Source organism: Mandrillus leucophaeus, unplaced genomic scaffold (assembly GCF_000951045.1).
Source record: "Mandrillus leucophaeus isolate KB7577 unplaced genomic scaffold, Mleu.le_1.0 Scaffold327, whole genome shotgun sequence".
NCBI lineage: Eukaryota > Metazoa > Chordata > Mammalia > Primates > Cercopithecidae > Mandrillus > Mandrillus leucophaeus.
The window spans coordinates 577,773-599,405 of NW_012103443.1; the positions used below are offsets into that span (position 1 = coordinate 577,773).

Consider the following 21,633-nt stretch of genomic DNA (forward strand, 5'->3'; position numbering starts at 1 on the left):
ATGTGTTTCTTAATATCAGGAAAATTACAAAGGTAATGTGAATATCCCCTTACTCACTGTTTATTTCTGATTATTGCCACTCCTGTCCCTGGTACTTCTAGGAGGCAGCAAAGCCCCCTAAAGTAATTGAGGACCTACAGAAGCACTATTTTTTAATGGCATCTTTAGTCTCCTTAAAATGATTTCCTGGAATCTACAAGGAACTTAAACAAATTTACAAGAAAAAAACAAACAACCCCGTCAAAAAGTGGGTGAAGGACATGAACAGACACTTCTCAAAAGAAGACATTTATGTAGCCAAGAAACATATGAAAAGAAGCTCATCATTACTGATCATTAGAGAAATGCAAATCAAAACCACAATGAGATACCACCTCTTGGCAGTTAGAATGGCAATCATTAAAAAGTCAGGAAACAACAGATGCTGGAGAGGATATGGAGAAACAGGAATGCTTTTACACTATTGGTGGGAGTGTAAATTAGTTCAACCATTGTGGAAGACAGTGTAGCAATTCCTCAAGGATCTAGAACCAGAAATACTATTTGACCCAGCAATCCCATTACTGGGTATATACCCAAAGAATTATAAATCATGCTACTATAAAGACACATGCACACACATGTTTATTGCAGGAGTATTCACAGTAGTAAATATTTGAAACCAACCGAAATGCCCATCAATGACAGATTGGATAAAGAAACTGTGGCACATATACACCATAGAATACTATATAGCCATAAAAAAAGGATGAGTTCCTGTCCTTTGCAGGGACATGGATGAAGCTGGAAACCATCATTCTCAGCAAACTAACATAGAAACAGAAAACCAAACACTGCATGTTCTCACTCGTAAGTGGGAGTTGAACAATGAGAACACATGGACACAGGGAGGGGAACATACCAGGGCCTGTCGGGGAGTGGGGAGTAAAGGGAGGGATAGTATCAGGAGAAATACCTAATGTAGATGACGGGTTGACGGGTGCAGCAAACCACCTGGCACGTGTATAGCTATTTAACAAACCTGCACGTTCTGCCCATATATCCCAGAACTTAAAGTATAATAAAAAATAAAATAAAACAAAATAAAGTAAAAAAAATGTTTTCCTACTCAGGATTCATTTCTAGGAATTACAAATATATGACTATAAGAAAGCCTGTTTGAAAGTGTCTCCAGATAGACCTTTCATTGTAGAACTGCTGTCCTAGGCACTGAATTGTTTATGTAGTATTAATTGAGGGGTTACTGTATCCAACATTGTACTATATGCTGTAGCAGAAAAGCAGCAGATATCCTTGTCTTCAGGAAAATTACTGTTGAGTTGTACTGACTATATCAACTCACAGGAAACAATTAGAAAACCATATAACACGGTGAATATTGATATGCTTATTGGTGCGATAGTAGCCCAAACTCAGCAATAAGAGATCAGTTGGCACACAATAATAGGATTGATTACAGAGTTTGTCTAAACCTTTTGTTTGGGATTATGATACAATTAAGGTAAGTTTGATTCATTGAGGAAGTGGGATTTAAATTAGGTCTTAAACAATGAGTAGAATGAAAAAAAAAGCGAAATTAGAAGGGATTTCACTGAGTTATCATTACATTTACTTTGTATAATTATTCTTTTTGTAAATTACTAGTTTATCAGTTTTTCTGATTTTATTTTTATGAAGACATATGTACCTTATCCAATAGAACTTTGTCAAATAATCCATAAATACACAAAGTATAAATGATTAACAATGCTTTTAATGCCAAAAGACAGCTTATTTTCCTAATCCAAAGATCGCTTTATACAATTATTCTTTTTGCAAACTACGAGTTGGTTATATTAACACTTGAATAATCTTGACAAGAAGTTGCTTTAAGCAGTTAAAGATCCAGATGCTGATCAGCATGCATTAAGTGATTCTGCTTAATTGGTTCCATCTAGATAAATTACTTACCTCAGTTCCTATCACAATTTCTTCCCTGGCAGAGAAGAACATAAACTCGTATAGCTTGTAGTGTTGAAATAAGCTGAAATAAAAATAAATGTGCACTCTGATACGTTGATTTCAGGAAAAAAAAAACCCACAATATGTAAAGACATTTATTAAAGGAAACTTCATATTGACTAAGCTAATGCTATCAAACACGAAAATAGAGTTAGTACCCTCCTTTATTCCAAAAGAAATTGTCTGGAAATGCTAAGAAATTAAGAGTTTTAGTTTTTAAGGAGATGACAATATAACACAATACCTAGAATAATATCAGTAAATCCATCTGTAATGAGTGGGTAAGTTAGAAATAAGGGAGAAATTGGATGGCATCTTGACTTTTCCTAGCTTAAAAGCAAATAATGCACCATTCCTAAATAACATGAAACTTCACATTATTTGCTATGTTTTGCTGCAAACAGGAGTCATTTTCCTCTGGAAAAATGGCACTGAATTATATAATCTACCTCTATATCAATTACTTCTCACATTCTCAAACTGTTTCAATGTTAAATTAATCTCTAATAATACCTGAAAAATGAGGGCGCATGAATTAAAATCCATTTAGAAAATGTCTGAGTTTTCTGCAGAATATTCGGTCACACATGAAAGGGAAACATTAATTTAAGAAATATAATTCCTTCATGCTTGTGATCCCAGCACTTTGGGAGGCCAAGGCGGGCAGATCACAAGGTTAGGAGATTGAGACCATCCTGGCTAACACGGTGAAACCCCACCTCTACTAAAAATACAAAAAATTAGCCGGGCGTGGTGGCAGGCGCCTGTAGTCCCAGCTACTTGGGAGGCTGAGGTGGGAGAGTGGCCTGAACCCAGGAGGCAGAGCTTGCAGTGAGCCAAGATCGTGCTACTACACTCCAGCCTGGGCGACAGAAAAAAAAAAAAGATCATTTCTTCAGTTCTTACCCTAAAGACTAGGTGGTCAGCATACAAAACCCTATAAAGAACCAAAGGATAGGAGGTCCTTACAATAAGTATTCTAGTAAGTTTAAGGAGCAATGCATTATTAAGAGTTAAAAATTTACTGAAGGGCTGACTTCTAATATCCTGTTTGTGATAATATTTGAATTTTTCTCGTTCTCTTCCTGCTGGTTGAGAAAATTAATAGACTCATAATACAGCAAAATGCCCAAGAACAAAAAATTGTCTTAGTGGTTTCTCTCTCACTCTGGTGCCTTTTGCTATTTAAGGAAATTGATTTTAATATAACTGAGAAATTAACATTTGCAAAATGTAGCTACAGAGCATGTATAATAATGGCTTCTCCTGGATGTTGTAATGGATCAAAGTTTCAATTCATTTGAAATCAATGAAGAAATCCTCAGGCAGCTGAGTCTCTCTGAGTTATATTAGCAGTTGATCTCACTAGTAACACAATCCATTAAAAAGTGATGGGTGTGCAGACTCTGTCATGGTATTTTTTGGGGAAAAAAACCTCTTGTACATTCAAATTACTCATCAATATTCAGAAAAGTAACTTAGCTTTTGACATTACTTTGATTTGTTGGCTAGAAAAATACATCAAGATTAGTGAAGTCTGATAATTCAATGACACAAAATAAATTCAAACTCTCCCTAACTTACACTGGTTATCTAGAGAAAGCCTTAAGGTCAAAAATATTACACTGGCAACAACCGATTTTAAGTAGAAAAATTAAAGACTATAGAGTATTTTGGAAACAGCTTGGCTTCCTCTCAGTGAACCAGCATAAAATTTCCCTTTCTCTATCTTGTGTCACACAAAGAATTTAGTTCATAGATCTTCCTTCCTGAAATTTCATAATCTTTCAGGCTTATTCTTTTCACTGCATATAGGAATTAGGTTGTCCCATGCCAAGAGGGAAATTCACTTCTTAACACTGAAAATAAAATGCATGATTTGGATGTGGTGGTCAAAGGTGCAGACTTGGGGGCAAGGCCAGGACTTGTCCAGATTTACCAGGAGCGATTAGGTAGTGCTGTATGGGAACAAAGTGACACTTCAACTGCGATAATGCATTTTCTTCCTCTTCTGACTGACTCAACTTCCTAGATTATTTTGTCAAACATTTAGTCTTAGTTCTAAATTGAAGAGAGATGAAGTGAAAATAATTCAAGATGTCTGGCTCGATGCCTGGAAATGCAATACCCTGTGGTTTACAGAGCGGCAGGGTTGATTTTCTTATTTTGGGTACCTGCCTCTTATATTGAGTGTACACCTGAGATTACTATCGCCTAATTCCCATAAATAGGTAGAATCCACAATGACAGACATGTACTTGGGCCATATATATGTAAATGGTGTTTTATACTAAAAAGCTGCAGAAGTATTTATATTTGTATACATTATACAATACATTGTACAAATGTAAAACTAGATTTGTACAGCTAGATTTGCCAGTACTTACAGTCATGTAGGGGAGGAAATTTGGCATTAGTTTTTTTCAAATCACAGACACATGACAGAGTGTGTTAAGGGCATCAAATGAAATTTCAATTTTATCGTCAGTTAAGTTTCATGTGCTGTAGGTCATGTTCTAAAAACTGCTCTACCTAAATTGACTAGGGCTTTTAGTGGTTGGGTAAACTTAGTATCGGGTTAAATTCAAACACTTATACTTTTGATAACTGGGTTGCCTTCATATTTATAACATTGCTTTGTAGTAATCAAAATGAAAAATATTATATGATTTCGTTGTTATTAAACTGTTTTTTTCCTTCAACTTTTCACTTTGAGGGTACATGTGCAGGATGTGTAGGTTTAAATGGGTGCCATGGTGGTTTGCTGTAGAGATCAACCTATCACTTAGGTATTAAGCCCAGCATCTATTAGTTATTCTTCTTGATGCTGCCCCTCCTCCCAGTCCCCCCTAAACTCTCATTTGTGGACTTTTGAGGGATTCTCAACAGGTGTTGTAGAAAAGCATATTTTCTTTTACACAACTTCAGAATCAATTCCAGATATCCTACTAACTGATATTTTATAGTTCTGTAATAGAGATATTTAAATTGCATAATTTCTTTGAAATAACAATATGAAGACTTAACAGCATCAATAATTGTTGTGATTTACTTTGACTAATTTCTTAAATACTACTTTTCGTTTTATTTTTAGTGAAGTAATAATATTAGGGATTTATAATATGCGAAATTACCCTGGTTAGGATCTAAAGGTGACATCCTCTCTTAACTTAATTGTTTTCTGAAGGACAATATCAAGAAATATGTCAATGAACATTTGCCCAGAGAGACAAGATGAAGGGGAAAAGAGCTGCCATCCTTTACCTTCTAGAAGGGGTCATTATGGCATGGGTTTTGTGGCCCTGGTTAACTATCAGTCCCTGTGCCCATTAGAAACTTCCTGGGCTAGCTCAGTTTTAAAAATGTGTTCTGCAAGAGAAACTGGGATTTTTCAAATAGAGAAGGAAAAGAAGAATGCTAACACAATGTGCAAAGTAGAATTCCTCTTGCCCAGTGATTACCAAACCCTGACGGGTAGAAAGACCTTCAGGAATAGGCTCTCCTCCAATTCTGGATTGCCATCATCTCCCCCAACACAAGGACCTTGCCTTACTTTAATTGATATGAAAACTACTTCGGCTTTTACTGAGAGATACCCCTTAGGAGCTATGTTTTAATATTAAGAAACCACATTATATCAAATGCTATTACGTAAAAACCATATTATATCATATGACATTATTAATTCATGCCAGAAACCAATATATAAACTTTATCATATTAAACACACTAGTATTTAAAAAGCTTTCTAGATTTCAGCTAGAATCTTTGCCAAGCAAATCATGAGCATGTCTAGGATATCAGTCAGCACTCTTATTTTAGAATTTTAAATTTTAAAGTTGAAAAACACTGGAGTATATAGTATAAGAGAAACAAAAATATTATGCAGAAGCTTTCAGCTTGACAAAAGATTTTAACCTACTCTTGTTTGAATATTTGCAAACTCTAAAAATGTCCCTTTAGAGAGATGCATGACTCTACTGGAGACCTTGTGACAGATTATATAAAAAGACAAATTTCTTAGTTCACCAATGAAGAATCACTGTAATAAAAATACTTTTCCTTCCATCATTTTCTAAGCAGTAAGAAAGACTTAATGAGTTTAATTGGTCAATATTACAAGATATTTCAGGGGATGTAATAAATTTGAGGAAGTATATTCATAAATCTCTTCAATTTCTAATACGAAGCATTCAAAATAAATATTTAAATAGCAATGAATGTTGCTCTTCAAAATGTAGAATCAGGTAGTTGGAAAGATCAACTACCTAAAATATAGAGTCTATTGTAATTGCATCTGATTAATCTGAATCATCCTATTAATAAATATTAATTAGAGATGCAAAGAAAACGGAAATCTTAATTTATTTTAATTCTAGATGAAATTATATTTATCAAACGCAAACCTTTTTTTCTGGGAATGCAAAGTTAGCCAAACTATTCACTCTTCTGACTTTTAGTTATTAGATGAAAGATTTGAACATCTAATTTAAAGAAGATTTAATTACCTAATTATTGGTTGGGCTAATTACAGCATAAATTCTGTAAATATCTGAATTTGCCAAAAACTGAATTACTTTTTACTTAACAGATATTTTCCAGAAGATGTGAAATGAAAAATAAATGTTACTGAAAATAATCCATACCTGATTTTTAAGTAATCAATGATAGCATTGGCTTGTTTTACATCAAAGATATTCCAGTCCTCACTTTTTTGTGAATGTGTTGGTCCTATTTCAGCCATAACTTCTCCAAGCCATTTTATGCTGTCCTCTAAGGACATATGTAGTGCTGAAATAAAATCCAGAGAGATCTTAAGTATTATTTTGATGGATGTTTTCAGAATAAGATAATCTAAGATGTTTTTAATGTGCCAAAATTTACTTTGTTAAGTATTTGTGAGGATAAATGGTAAAACTCTTGTTTCTTCTTAATACATTAATACATTTTATGCAGAAGAATAGCAGCTGGCTGAACACGGTGGCTCAAGTCTGTAATCCCAGCACTTTGGGAGGCCAAGGTAGGTGGATCACCTGAGCCCATGAGTTAGAGTCCAGCCAGGGCAACATGGCGAAATCCTGTCTCTTCAAAAATTCCGAAAATTAGCCAGGCATGGTGGCACATGCCTGTGGTCCCAGCTACTTGAGGGGCTGAGGTGGGAGGATGGCTTGAGCCTGGGCGGCAGAGGTTGCAGTGAACTGGGATGGTGCCACAGCACTCCAGCATGGGTGACAGAGTGAGACTCTGTCTCAGGAATAGCAACTGACCCCGCCCCAACATTTGTGAATTACTATAATGCTACACAATTGTCTGTAGAATTTATGATTCCATTTTAGGATAAAAAAAAAGAAAAAAGTTCAAATTGTACTTTAAAATCTTTAAAATGAAAAGGGTTTGTTTTTTCTTTTTTCTACAATCTTAGAATAAAAGCATGAAAACTACAAAAAAAGATGTTTGACAGCTGGTGAGGAATGGAAGACTTAGATGGGAGGTTCAGTTACTAGACAGCAGAACTGAACTTAGAGCTGAAAATGTAAATGAATGGAGTCAATCAACACCGGGCTTTAGCCAATTGTTTCCATGTGTAAATCTGGGTCTGAAGATTTTCAGTGGAAGTCAGAAATAGGGATTTTTATGTAAAACATCAAGTTTTTTTTTTTTTCTTTTCCACAGCCACAGACTTATAACTCATGTAAGCTGTTTCTCAAATGTCTGCCCTGTGGTGCTGGTGAGAGCCAGATGAAAATGCACAGAGTGACACAACCTGGCCACCACCACCAGAAGTAAACAGTTCAGTGATTCTCGTCTATTCTCTCACAGCTACACACCAGCGCAAACACACACCTGAAACTGTCTTGTGTGGCATTTGTCCAGTTGAAAATGAACACCTTAGACTTAACTTTTAAAGTGTCTGTAATAAAAACATAAACTTCCATTTTCTTTTCTCATTTGGTTCCGTTATGCTCAGTGTTACTTGTGACAGATAAAATATTATTTACAACCCACACATACACTATCCACCCTTCCCCGGGAAGATGGAGTCAGGTAAGTGGACTGGCCAGATTGTCCTATGTTTGCGGAAAAGCGATGGGTATGTGGACATGAAACCGAGGATGCTGGAGGTGGAGAGTAGAAAGACACTAAAGCCAGGCTGGACTGGCCGCCTGGGGGAGGTGAATGTCAGCGGGGAGCCTGAATGTGGGATCTGCGGGAATTGTGCTGCTCAGTGTGGACCCCACCAACCAAATCCCTGTCTCTCTCTCTGAAGTCATCAGTCAACATTACACTTGTTGTAATGGAGTTGATTTGGAAGGGAGGGGGTGGAGATTAAAAGAAGTTACGAGAACATAGGCTGATTGCTGGACCAGGTATTTCTGGATTAAACAGCTGCTCTTTCCCACTGGGGTGTAAGTGCTCTACCCTAAATACCAAAATTACTAATAAGGTGAAAGGAAAGTAATTTAAAATATTAGGAAGACACTATAAACACGAACTTGTAATTTGTTTAGTATAGCTTCTTTTCTACTTACAGGAATTAGAAAGAAGCATAAAAACTATATACAACAATTAAAATCTGGTTTAATGAATTACAATTGGTTCATTTCCCATTGCCTCCCTCCAGATCATCTTTTATGTATGTCAGATACAGTGAATTATTTCTGGATAACTAGGTTTTCCTATATCATTCTAAGTGGAATTCAATTATTATTGTACATTTCTCTCTCCATGATAAACTTCTTTTGATAATAGTGGAAGTAGCTTCAGAAATGAAAAATCTGTTGGATAAAAGCAATTCATAAATAAATGGAAAATCTGAATCATTTTATTAATAAAATGATATTAATTAGAGATGCAGAGAAAAGAGAAATTCTTAGATAATTGATTATAATTCTAGATGAAATTACACTTATCAAACAAAAACAATTTATATGACTATTTCCTTCTGAAAATAGTTGAATCTTTAAAACTGTTTTTCTATGTCTAATGTCTTTCTGTAGATAATTGCTTTAAAAATTAGGGAAGTTATAATTTCATTTATCGAACTGAAATATTTGCTGTTTTAAAAATCACATTTAGTGATGTGATTAAAATATAAAAGATTAAACCACTCAAATAGCAAAAGCTTCTAGAAACAAAATGTATTCTTGAAAATTTAGAGTAACGAAAGAACATACCAGACTTAAAATTAATTGGAAAATGTAGGATGATACCTCATAACTGACCTTTACTGTTAGTAGTTAGGTGACCTGAGTCTCTTTTTATTTATTTATTTATTTTTGGAGACAGGGTCTTGCTGTGTTGCCCAGACTGGAATGCAATGATGCAATCATGGGTCACTGCAGCCTCAGCCTCCTGAACTCAAGCGATTCTCCCACTTCAGCATCCCAAGTAGCTGAGACCACGGATGTGGGCCACCATACCCGGTTAATTTTTCAGTCTTTTTTTAGATATGGGGTTTCTCCATGTTGCTCAGGCTGGTCTTGGACTCCTGGCCTCAAATGCTTCCCTTGCCTTGGCCTCCTAAAGTGCTGGGATTACAGGCATGAGCCACTACATCTGGCCTCATTTCCTTTCTATGTAAAATGAGAATACTGCAATACCTGTTTTCAAAATTATAGTGCCGTTGTGAGGATTAAACAAGAAATTCATGGCCGGGCACAGTGGCTAACGCCTGTAATCCTAGCACTTTGGGAGGCCAAAGTGGGCAGATCACCTGAGCTCAGTTCGAGACCAGCCAGGCCAACATGGTGAAACCCCGTCTCTACTAAAAATACAAAAATTAGCTGGGCGTGGTAGCGTGTGCCTGTAATCCCAGCTACTTGGGAGGCTGAGGCAGGAGAATTGCTTGAACCCAGGAGGCAGAGGTTGCAGCGAGCAAAGATCATGCCACTGCACTCCAGCCCGGCCAGGCGACAGAGCTAGATTCTGTCTCAACAAAAAAAAGTTCATATGGAACTCCTGGTACTATTACACGTGTATAGTGCTTTCTAGATTTAGCCCGAAGCCAGCACATTTGATGTAGTATTTAAGAGGATGGGCCTTCACTTGCTAGTGTGGACCCTGTGTGACCTTAAGGAGTCACTGAACGCCTCTGACTCTTACCAATTTCTCTCATAAGGTGGCATGTGAATTAAATAAGACAATATTTTTAAAGCAATCGACACTATGACTGGCACAAGTTAATCTACATAAATGTTACCTGAATTTGCCGTTCCTATTGAGGGGAAAACCAATTTAGCATCATAAGAACTAAAAAATATTCTACAGTTACTTGCAAACATTCACATCATACAGAGGGGAGTCCATCTAGGCCTATGGACCTGGCTGGAGGCCCAATATCCAGTCTATCCAATACTTTACAGTGGGAACGTCGAATCTTTTAGGTTCCCTGGGCCACACTGGAAGAAGAAGAATCGCCCTGGGCCACACATAAAATGCATTAGCACTAACAATAGCTGATGAGCATAAAAAAAATCACAAGGGAAATCCCGTAATGTTTTAAGACACTTTACGAACGTGTGTTGGGCCGCATTCAAAGCCGTCCTGGGCCACATGCAGCTTGCGGGCCATGGGTTGGATACACTTGCTCTACAGCTTATGTTCGGTCAGGTCCTAGAAAAACCAGACCTCACAATATATACTGTTAAGACGAGTCTCCAAATTCTGTGTCCCATATTTGTTAGCTTGATCTAATTTGATTCCAGATGGGTTGACTGTAGAATGCCTGGTAGATATGCAGCCAAGTTTGAGACAAGGATCGATCAGAGACTGAGCTAGCATGAAACGGAATTCCCACACTGGACAGAGTACACCCCTGCCAGAGGCCCGGAGTGTGCGCTTTTGGGCTTTTTCTATTATGACGTTGCTGAATGGGAGTGGTGGCTATGTGCTCAGGACTCTACTGCTACCTAGTTGAAGTGTAAACATACTTTACCTTTTTCCTTGGCACATTTGGCTAAAATTACATTCTTTCCTAATGATGACTATAACTTTGTTCAGTTTAAAAGTGTGGAGGGATTTTTTTTTTTTTTTTTTCTGCCAGAAGGTAAAACTAGATTCCTTGCTTTTTTTCTGGTTAGGTTCTACATATGTACTTTCTTTCTCATGGTTTATGAGGAGCTGGAGGGATCCTGCTTAGGTTTTAGAAATTCATTTTTGCAGTAATATCAACAATATAAAGTTTCATCTAGAAAAAAATGTTATTGAGTCAGTTATAAGTTACGGGAAAAGGTTAAAAAAGAAATATGTTCTCAAATTTGGGATGTGAGGTCCATGAAAATTTTTACTTTCCTTTATTCTATTTCTAGTGTATGAATACTCAGCTCAGAAGTTGCCAAAACTTAGGACTGTCCATGTTACATATTCTCTTTTAAAATTTAATTTTTGCGTAAGTGATGTATTCATATTTCAAAAATACAAACGAAGAAATCTTATGAAAAGACTTCCTCCAATATCTGTTGCCCACATGCCCGGTTCTTACTACCATTCACCCCAGGGAATATCTATTATTAGTTTTTTTCTGTATCTTCCAGCATTTCTTTGTGTACACATAAATAAAAATATGGATAGATTCTTGTTTTTGCCTCTTTTATAAATGAAAGCATGTAGTTCTGCACCTTGCTTTACTTAATAACTATATATTGCTTCTCATATAGTACACAGAAAGCTTCTTCATTTTTTCCTTTTTATAGCTTCCTAGTATTCTATTCTAGAGATGGCTAACCATTACTGATAAACTTTTAATTTCAGTGTAGTTTTAAATTTACGGAAAGGTTACAAGAATATCACAGAGTCCTCAGATATTTAGAGGGTGAATGACACTGATACAACTTTAAAATGAAATTAACATATCTTTGGCAAATTGACTATTAAGAAAACTGTAACCTTTGTTAAGTATTACTTGAGGTTTTATAACTCAATGGAGATGTGAACTATATATTTGGCTATACTCAGGAAAAACCCTTATTTTTCATTAAAGAAATTACAATAAAATCTGTAACTTTTGCTTAAGAACCTCAATTTAGATGGTAAACTGAATTTGTTTTACTTAAAAAAAGAAAAATAATGTACTTACTTTTAAGATTTTGAAGTAACATAGCTAGTAAAGTCATAAATTTTGAATACTGAATAATAGAAAACTCCATTCCTCTAGCCCACAAAAATCCAGATACATAATAATCTAGTAGAATAGCATCCTTTAAACAAGTTTCAAGGTTTTTGAAATTCAAAAATGTTCCCAGTTTTCTGTAAAATAAAAGAAAAATCCACACATTAAGTCAGATTAGATATAGAACCATTTCTTTTCCTAAGTTTTGAAAACAGGTCTTTTTCTTTAATGAAAATTCTATAATGCCCATAATCTGAAAATATTCAGTTACATCAAACTTCATAAAACCAAAATGACATTCAAAAAAGAAATAGAGAGAGACAGAACGAGGAGGGGGGAGCAAACTCTATTTTTGGTCTCCTGCCTCCTCTTCCTCTTTATTTTCTGGTTCTCCTCAGTCTTCCCCCTTCCCTTTCTTTCTTCCTTGTGTATGTATAGCAATTTTACTAGTATTTTTTTCTCTGAAATTCAATGTCTTTTTGCATTTATAAAATTAAGTTTCTTTTATTTCTGAAAATGTTCTGGAACTAAATTGTTAAATATTATGATATGTATACATATATATACACACACACATACACACACACATATATATACACACACTTTCTTTTTTTAAGGCAGGGCCTTGCTCCATCGGCCAGGCTGAGCGCAGTTGTGTGATCTTGGCTCACTGCAACTGCTGCCTCTCCAGTCCAAGCGATTCTCCTGCCTCCGCCTCCAGAGTAACTGGAATTACAGGTGCTCACCACTGCGCCCGACTAATTTTTTTGTATTTTTAGTAGAGAGGGGGTTTCACCATGTTGGCAAGGCTGGTCTCGAACTCCTGATCTCAAGTGATCTGCCCACCTTAGCCTTTCAAAGTGCTGGGATTACAGGCGTAAACCACTGCACCCAGTTCATTCTGCTATATTTTAAAAAGAATTCCAATTATGTATATTTTAGTCATTTTTTTCTAGAGTTATAATTTTCTCCTCAACCTTAAAAATTTTTCAAGTCTATTTTGTTTTCATTTTGGATACTTTTCTCATTACCGTCTTCTGTGTGTCTTAGTGTGTTTTCAGCAGTGTTAATTCTTCTGTGGGTGGCTCTAAATTTCCCCCCAAATTCTGCAAGATCTTTCCTTTTCTACTCTTTCTTAAAAACAAGTTTTATAATCTTTTATTTCTTTATCTCTTCCTTGAACTTTTATATCTCTGTTGTATGCTTTTTGTAATTGCTTCATATGTTTTAAAATTCATGATAAAATAGTTGATTATCTTTTTTGTCTGCTCATGGTTGTATCTTTCTGGTGTGTTTGATTTGCTATTTCTCTTTCCTGTTCCTCTTCTATTTTTTCTTGCAGTGTCCTGGAATGCATATTCTTTGTTTACACCTTATCTTTGGATGAAGTGAGTTTTTGTCCTTGAATATCTACTTTTGGGAAGTACACTGGAGGTGGAGACCTGGCCAAGTTACAAGCTAGTAGGCATTTTCTGTATGAAGTAACTTTGTGTCAATTATTCTAGCACTTGTTTTTTTTTTTAATTGATAAGGAAAAAGAAAGAAAAGAACAGATAGGCTCTCTTGATTATCATATAAACAGTCAATTTCCTGTGCTACAGAAAGAATCTGCTCCAAGCCTGCACACCCTGGTCCTGCTATTGCAGATAAGCGTTCCTGGAATGGTACTTTAGGGTTTCTCCTCCTGGGAGATTAGCAGATAGATAGGTAGATAGATATAGATATAGATATAGATATAGATATAGATATAGATATAGATATAGATATATAGATATTAGCTCATTCTAAGCTCTGTGACTATGAGCATCCTTCCTTATATTTTCTCCTGCACTTCTGGTTGATCTATAATGACAGTAGCCATTATCTTTATATTTTGTGGTTTGGACCATTAGCATTCTCTTGGTTTTGACAAAGATGAAGGTGGTATTTCCTTGTTGTTTTTATGTGATTTTGAGAGGGGTAATACGTGTGTGACAACTTTTTACTGCCATCTTCAAAAATGGAAGTCCTTATTATTCTTAACATCAAAATAAATGATATAATCAGATTAATAAATATAGCAAGATTAAACAAATTTGGGAACAAATAAAGCTGATGTTGATATGGGTCTATTTCTTCAACATCCATTTCATCTACAGTGGTTATCAGGGTAGACCTCAAACCCAAAAGCGAGTTCTGATTATTCTAAGCTAATCATGGTAATTTCACCCCTTGCCTTAATGCCATTTGGTATATAGCATGTCTCAATAATAATTGTTGTTCTATGATGGGCACGCTCCTAAATTATTCTAAATAATTCATAACAGAGGATGAAGTTTCTTTTTTTCCTGTTGAATAAAAATAAAAAAGAGCAAATAAGTGGCTTTAGTTGCTACTGCCAGTTATCTTGTAACCCTAAGAAAAATGGGTTCTAAGATTAAGCCTCATTTCTCGATGATACTATTTAGACCTTGACTCAATTAACTTTGAAGTTAATCTATCTCTGAATTTCCTGTTATGTCATACATATGTACATATATGTATATATGTGAACATTGTATATTTTTAATTTTTAGGTCAATAAGGTCAGTTTTTTATATTGCATGTCACTATGCACTTTGATACATTTTTTCAGGCATTCGATTCAAATGGCAGATACAGACATCCTGATGATGGTGGTGGCAGGGTTTTAGTCTATTAGCCAGGGAACTTTAATTTGCACTGGACATTACTTGGCAAGGTTTATTTCTCAATGTTCAATGTACAGTATCATTTACTCTTAAGTGAAAGTCAGTATGAAAACTTCCACAATAGTGAAAACTTGTGGTATTGTTATGAGATAAGTAAGTAGGCCAGTGGAATATGTAGAAAGTCCAGAAACAGACCCAATACATGTGGGAGCCTGGTATATGGCAGAGGTATTATTTCAAATCAGTAGAGGAAGTATAAATTCTTCAAAAATGGTGCTGAGAGAATTGGTTATCCAAATGGAAAATAAAATAAAATACCATCCCATACAATACATTAAAATAAAATCCATGTGGGTTAAAGATTTAAATGGCAATAGCAAAAATTACAAACGTTTAATAAAAAAATATATTACTGACATTTGGATAGGCCAAAATTTCTTAAAAGTGACACCACAAAATACAAACCATAAAGAAAAAGACTAATAAGTTGGCCCTTGTTAAACAAATGAAACACTTCTGGAGAACCAGAGACAATCTAACTACATTGAAAGGACAAGCTGCAGACGGGGAAAAAAAATTGTAATGAACATAAAAGGATTAGTATTTAGTAAGGAAGGAGAAGTAGGAAGCCTTCATACATTCTTAAGTCTTATCAGTAGGAGAGAGGTCTAAATACAGTTAATAATAGATCAGAAGTATGTATTCCCAAATTGGCTTTGATGTCCTCCATTGGTTAAGAATCCAAAGTAAAGAGAAATGATCAATTAAGATCTTTCCAAAACTCCAATTATCTTTTGCAATAAACTCCCGAAATTGGGACTGCTGGATTATATTGGCCATGGTGAGATACGCTGCTAACCTTCCCTCCAGAAAGGCAGTGCCAAATAGGTCTTTCATCAAGACCACACAGAAAAGTCCACTTCTGTATACTCCAATCTAGTTTGGATTTTGTCCATAATTTACTAATCTAATCTAATAGAAAAGATTACTTTTTTCTTTTTTTTTGGAGACAGAATCTCACTCTGTCACCCAGGCCAGAGTGCAGTGGCACGATTTCGGCTCACTGCAAGCTCTGCCTCCCGGGTTCACGCCATTCTTTAGCTTCAGCCTCCCGAGTAGCTGGGACTACAGGCACCTGCCACCATGCCCAGCTAATTTTTTTTTGTATCTTTAGTAGAGACGGGGTTTCACCATGTTAGCCAGGATGGTCTTGATCTCCTGACCTCGTGATCTGCCCGCCTAGGCCTCCCAAAGTGCTGGGATTACAGGCGTAAACCACCACGCCTGGCCAAAGATTACAATCTTATGTATTTCTTTGCTTATTTACTAGATTGGATTTCTTTTTAATGTCCTCTATTGGTTACTTTTTCTTATAAGTTTATAAAAGTTTTTTGCATACTTAGGGATATTAACCCTTTAGATTTATGATACAAGTTTTTAAAAGCATTTTATTATGAGCCATTTCTTAAAGCAATTTTCTTGTGAGTTTATGATTTTTGTAACACTAATCCTGAAGTATTTGCAATCACTCACTTTCAATTTAAAATAGCATTACTGTAAATAGGATAAATAGGGGTCATCTGCTTCAATTCGGTTTTATTTTGGTGAGAAAAGGAAATTCAATTACCTTTTTTCTCATGTGCTTGTCTATTTTTGTTGACAAGTTCTAGAATAACTATTTCAGTCTATTATTATCATATTAGATTTTATTTTAATTTTAAATGACCCGTAATTACTACCAGGCTTCTTATATCACAATTTCTCATTGGCAGTTTTGTTGTTTAAAATTCACAATTTATCTTTCAGCTGGGTTATGAAGTAAATTTTTTAATAAGACCACAGGAATACTGTATTTTCTGAGTTGTTCTAAATATTGCAATGTCTTGTTGCCCCTATAACTAAACATCAGACAAAATTAGTATTTTATTTTGCAATCATACTCTTTTGACTTCCTAAATTTTGGTTACTTGTTGCACCACTGATTTTTGCAGACTAACCTTGCTAAGGAAAAGTCTGAGGCCTGTTATTTTCCTCTTTAGGTGACTTGCTTTAAATTTATCCCACAAAAAGGCAATACATGAAGTTTTATTCTACTAAAATATTAAAATCAAAGCTTTTATGAAGTGTAGATTATTTTTTTCTGATTGACTATATTGAATGTATATTCTAACTTCTTCAAATAATTGCTTTAATCTACACTTTATGTAAGTTTTCTTAAATTTGTCTTTCCTGTTACTGACTTGATTTTCAGCAAGGTAAGTTCTACATTGGTTTTACTCTTAGCCTTAGTTTCTTGCCTTAGTTCTAAAAGCTACTTCTCTATATATTTTACCATGTTTTTTAGTTTTTGGTCTCTTGTTTTGTGAAACTGATGTCCTTTTTAATTATTAGCTTCAACCTAACATTTTCTTCTGTTTCTAGCAGTTAGTTTTCCTTCTAAGTGTACTCATCATCTGCCATCTGCACACTATGTATTTTTAATTAAGTATTTGCCCTGAATATTTGCATATGTTCTTTGCTTTTTATTTTTACTTTTCAATGTTTAGCAGTGTTTGAATGACAGTAACTACTTGCCAAAGAATATTTTGGTGAAATCTCTTTGACCTTCTTCACTTTTGCTCTCCCCGACACTCTCTCCACCACTTTCCCTAATACCATTTGTCTCTTCCCTTTTAACTTGAACCACAGGGCTAAGGATTTATCATTTCCATTCTTTGCTCAGTCATTTCACTCCAAAGATTATGTAGGGAGGCATTTGGAGCAAGATACTGCTATGGTTTGAATGCACAGTTTCCAGTATTTTATTGGCAAATACATAAACTTTTTCTCTGGGAATAAGGGGAGCTGGAACAGGGGAGAGGGAGAGATGGCTACAGCTGTAACATGAGAGAATGTAGGGAAAGAGAAAGATGATTCACTGTGTTTTAGGAAGTTTGGTATAGTGATGATGGATGATATATCTATCTATTTTGTCTCACCGAGAATTTGGGTAAAAATATTACATTATTCTTGCATGTTCTGGACAATGGGGTGCATTTTAATTCTTAAATATGACATGCAGAAATAAGCCTCAAGGCAAGAGCTAAATAGCTCATGGAGGCCCAGTTACCAAAAGGTTATTAAAGATGTCTCAGTGTTATTTTTGTGTTTATATAGTTACTTTCATTTTAGTCCTTATTCTTTTTTAAAAAGATTGAGATGGATCTATAAATAAAGTCAAGGTTACATTAAAATATTTATGATGGATAGCAGCTGAGGGATCATGAGAGATGTACCCAGACATTTAACTGCTTATAGTGAATTTCAGAAATATGTTTTAATGATACTTTAATGTTTCATTTGGTTGGCTGCTTTCATGGAGAGCAATTTTTAATTTTAAGAGGTAGGGAAATGTGCTGATTTCTTCTAACTTATTTAAATAGGCTTATAACTTTGTAGACTCTATGATTTTCACATACTTCTGTCACTTGGTGATAGGATATTTTAACTATATTTCTGTCATTTTGAAAAGCATATAACCCCCATTTATAATAATGCTATTTTAAATTGAAAGTGAGTGACAGATTGCAAATATTTCAGGATTACTATTATAAAAATCATGTAAAAAATCTCAAGAAAATTGTTTTACAAAGAAATGGCTCCTAACATAATACTGACGTTATTTATCCAAAGATGATGTCTTAAAATTTGAGGTCACTTCAGGTGATTTCTACATTAATGAGACAGTATAAAAAGGTCAACCTGCTATTGAACCTGGCTGTTGTTATACCACTAACTTCTGCAACACCTTCTGTATCATTTACTGTATCCTAGGCCTTACCCCCTAAAGATTAAAAATATGTTCAGAATTTAGATTTTCAACAACAAAGAGAGCCTATAATTTAAAAAAAATCATCACACAAAGTATGATACATAGCAAAATTTACAACGTGGGAAGAAATAATTCTAAAAAGCACTTATTTGCAATATCTTTTATTTAATATTAATTGTATTTAATATAATATCTTTTACTTGACATTTAATATAAATACATTATGAACTGTATAAAATGTGTGCTATTTGCATTGTGCTATTTTGCCTAGTATCAAATACCTATTGTTTTGCATTGCAATGATCAATAACATTTTGGGTTACCTGGAAAAGTAATACAACATTTTACGTAAAGACATGATCAGTGGTATCATGGATCAATTCTTACATTAAGAATCAGAATTCCTAACAAATCTTAATTTCTATAAAAATGGTAAAAATCATCAGAAGATACTTGCTTAAAAATCTGTGAAATTTTAAATTCACTCATGCTTGTAGAGATGCAGATAGTAAGCGGTATGGCTGATCACAGATCATCAATTTCCAGCAGAGGTTGCCAGCGCTGGAGCTGAGAGTTCGGGAAAAGCCCTGTCAGTATTATTCACCCGTTCTTGATAAAGCTTCCCTTCTCGGATTTTTCTTCCAGCCAGGACATTTGTCATATTCCCTTCTCAGTAGCAAGTCATCTTTATGCTATAACATTTGTAAGATTTGTCAGTGATAACCACTGACAGAGCCATTTTCTATTTGTCCGTTATAGTCCACGACACCCTGCTTGTGTCCCAAGGACTGGCCTGCAGAGACCTGATACCAGGATGCTAGTGCATGACATCATCCCCACTCTCCACACATGATGGCCAATTAGGCTTCCATTCTAAATTAGGATCATTTTTTAAATGGGTGATTACTAAAAATACCTTTTAGGATATTATGTTGTTGGATAGATCTGACAAAAGTTCTAAATAGATGATCTACTATAGAAATAAATGGCCTAAAGAGTGAGATGTACATATATTGGAATTAATGACTATAAATTCCATCGTATTCACATTTTTAAGTAACATGTACTCAATCAGAGTACTTAGTATAGCATTACTTCTGATGAAAATCACGGGTGGATGGCAAATACTCAAGATTTCCAAAAAATAAAGTGTATTGGCCATTATCATTACAGAAAACACAACTTACTTTTCTTACAACGAGGGAGAACATCCTTTAAGTTGATGTGCATACTGACAGTTTTATGAATGAAAGAGAAAAGAAGATGGCATATGCTAGAGCTTGCTTTTATCAACAAACCTCTGCTCTTGGTATTAGTAAGTATTAGTAAGCTGGTTTGCAATACATTTTCTTTATAAAGGAGACTGTTGAGTAGTGCAAAAAGTCAGTTATTTGAGAATTTTTGTGTTTCAGAGTCCAGATATATTTCAGCGGATAATATCATAAAAAATATTTTGAAGAAATCTTAAATACGTAATCACAATGGTTTACAGATGCAAAACTCGAACTGTTCTACATATGATTGTAATAGTGAAGTGCTTACTCTTGAACTCCATCGATGTCCTCCGTTAACAAATCAGTGATTTGTTCAGCTGAAAGAAAATCTGGAAACAGAATCTTTTCATGCTCCTGGAATTCAGTGTCTTTCTACCAAAACACAATGCGGAGTGAGTTATTGCAATCGTACATTCATATATTAAACCCAATAATATCAAAATTGGTTCTTCTTATGCTCTAGTTGTTGTCAGGACAAACATTTAAAAAAAACAACCTTCGAGATGACATTTTTTCTTTTCCATATTATGCAATGGTACCTTTTACCTGAAAAGTCAAATGGCTAACAGTCAATCTGTCTTTGGGGCATATGTACAACTGGGCGATGGTTTCCAATTCAACAAATATTTATTATCTGCACATTCTTCATTGAATCTAGGGCTTATGAGGAGGCAAATATAAACAAGAAAGATGTGCTAACCTCAAGAAACTTAACATCTAGTGAGAGAAACAAGCCTAGGATGATGTTAAAAGAAGAAAAGAACACAAGTAAGCCATAATAAATGCAGCATTTAGTCTAAAAGAAAGGACAAGTATAGGCAAAAGACAAGCAAACTCCACAGAGAGGAGTTCCAGGAATAGGCTTTGGAGGGTTGGGTGTGGCCAATGAATGCCCCATGTGAATGAACCAGCAACACCGAGGTTATGAAGATAGGATAGTTAGGAATGAGTTCTGTAAATATCAGCAACTCACAATATTACCTAGGTTACATGAGGAGGACTAGTTGGACTTAGGTGGAAGTGGGCATCGGAAAGGTATGGTGGGCGATCTTAAATTTAATGATTCAACAAGTGAGCGCTCACAAAGTGCAGGACATTGTGAAGGCATCATAGATATTTTAGACCCTGGCTGGTTGAACAATGGTAGTCTGAGAAGTTTGTTTCTGGTAACACAGCTAGTAGCGCTCAGAACCATGAAGGTTCTGAGCAGGTAAATGACAAGACAAAACTGTGCTTTAAGGAAGGGTAATCTACTGGAGGGTGAAGGAAAGACAGGAGTAGAGGAGGAGTTCAACAAAGAGGTCATTTAAACAGTGCAGGGATGAAGCATTGCACTGCTCTGATCTCCTTGGCAGTGTGGATGAAAAAGAAAGTGGTGAATGTAGTCATGTTATGGGGGACTAAAAGAGGGGAGAAAGAATGGAGATTCTGAGTTTCTGAAATAGGTGACTTGGAGAAAATGGTGGTGATACTAATAATACATACGCCACCTTTATGTGCGTTAGACAAAGGTATCCTCTTTGGGTGGAGGAAGTGCTAAAAAGATTTCCCTAAGGCTGACACAGCCCTGTGTCCAAGTATATTGCCTGTGAATAGAGTCTAGTTTTAGACCCCATTCACCCCTCAGCCAAGTGCTTTTGTTCAGAGCACAACCTGCATAACTGTACATGTCAACTTTTTTTTTTTGAGACGGAGTCTCGCTCTGTCGCCCAGGCTGGAGTGCAGTGGCGCAATCTCGGCTCACTGCAAGCTCCGCCTCCCGGGTTCACG

General features: G+C 35.5%; 1 protein-coding gene across 2 annotated transcripts in view; it reads right to left on the reverse strand.

Annotated features, from left to right (window-relative positions):
• Positions 1-21,633, reverse strand: part of LOC105545386 (chromosome unknown open reading frame, human C10orf107) — a 104,296-nt gene that overhangs the window by 74,660 nt on the left and 8,003 nt on the right. Inside the window, exons 2-5 of one of the 2 annotated variants that reach the window (XM_011988312.1) lie at positions 20,132-20,235; positions 12,077-12,246; positions 6,648-6,792; positions 1,951-2,023 (exon numbers count right to left, since the gene is read on the reverse strand). In XM_011988312.1, coding sequence (XP_011843702.1) covers positions 1,951-2,023; positions 6,648-6,792; positions 12,077-12,246; positions 20,132-20,235 — 492 coding nt within the window. The remainder of the gene's footprint in view (positions 1-1,950; positions 2,024-6,647; positions 6,793-12,076; positions 12,247-20,131; positions 20,236-21,633) is intronic. The other variant, XM_011988313.1, reaches the window with a different exon arrangement.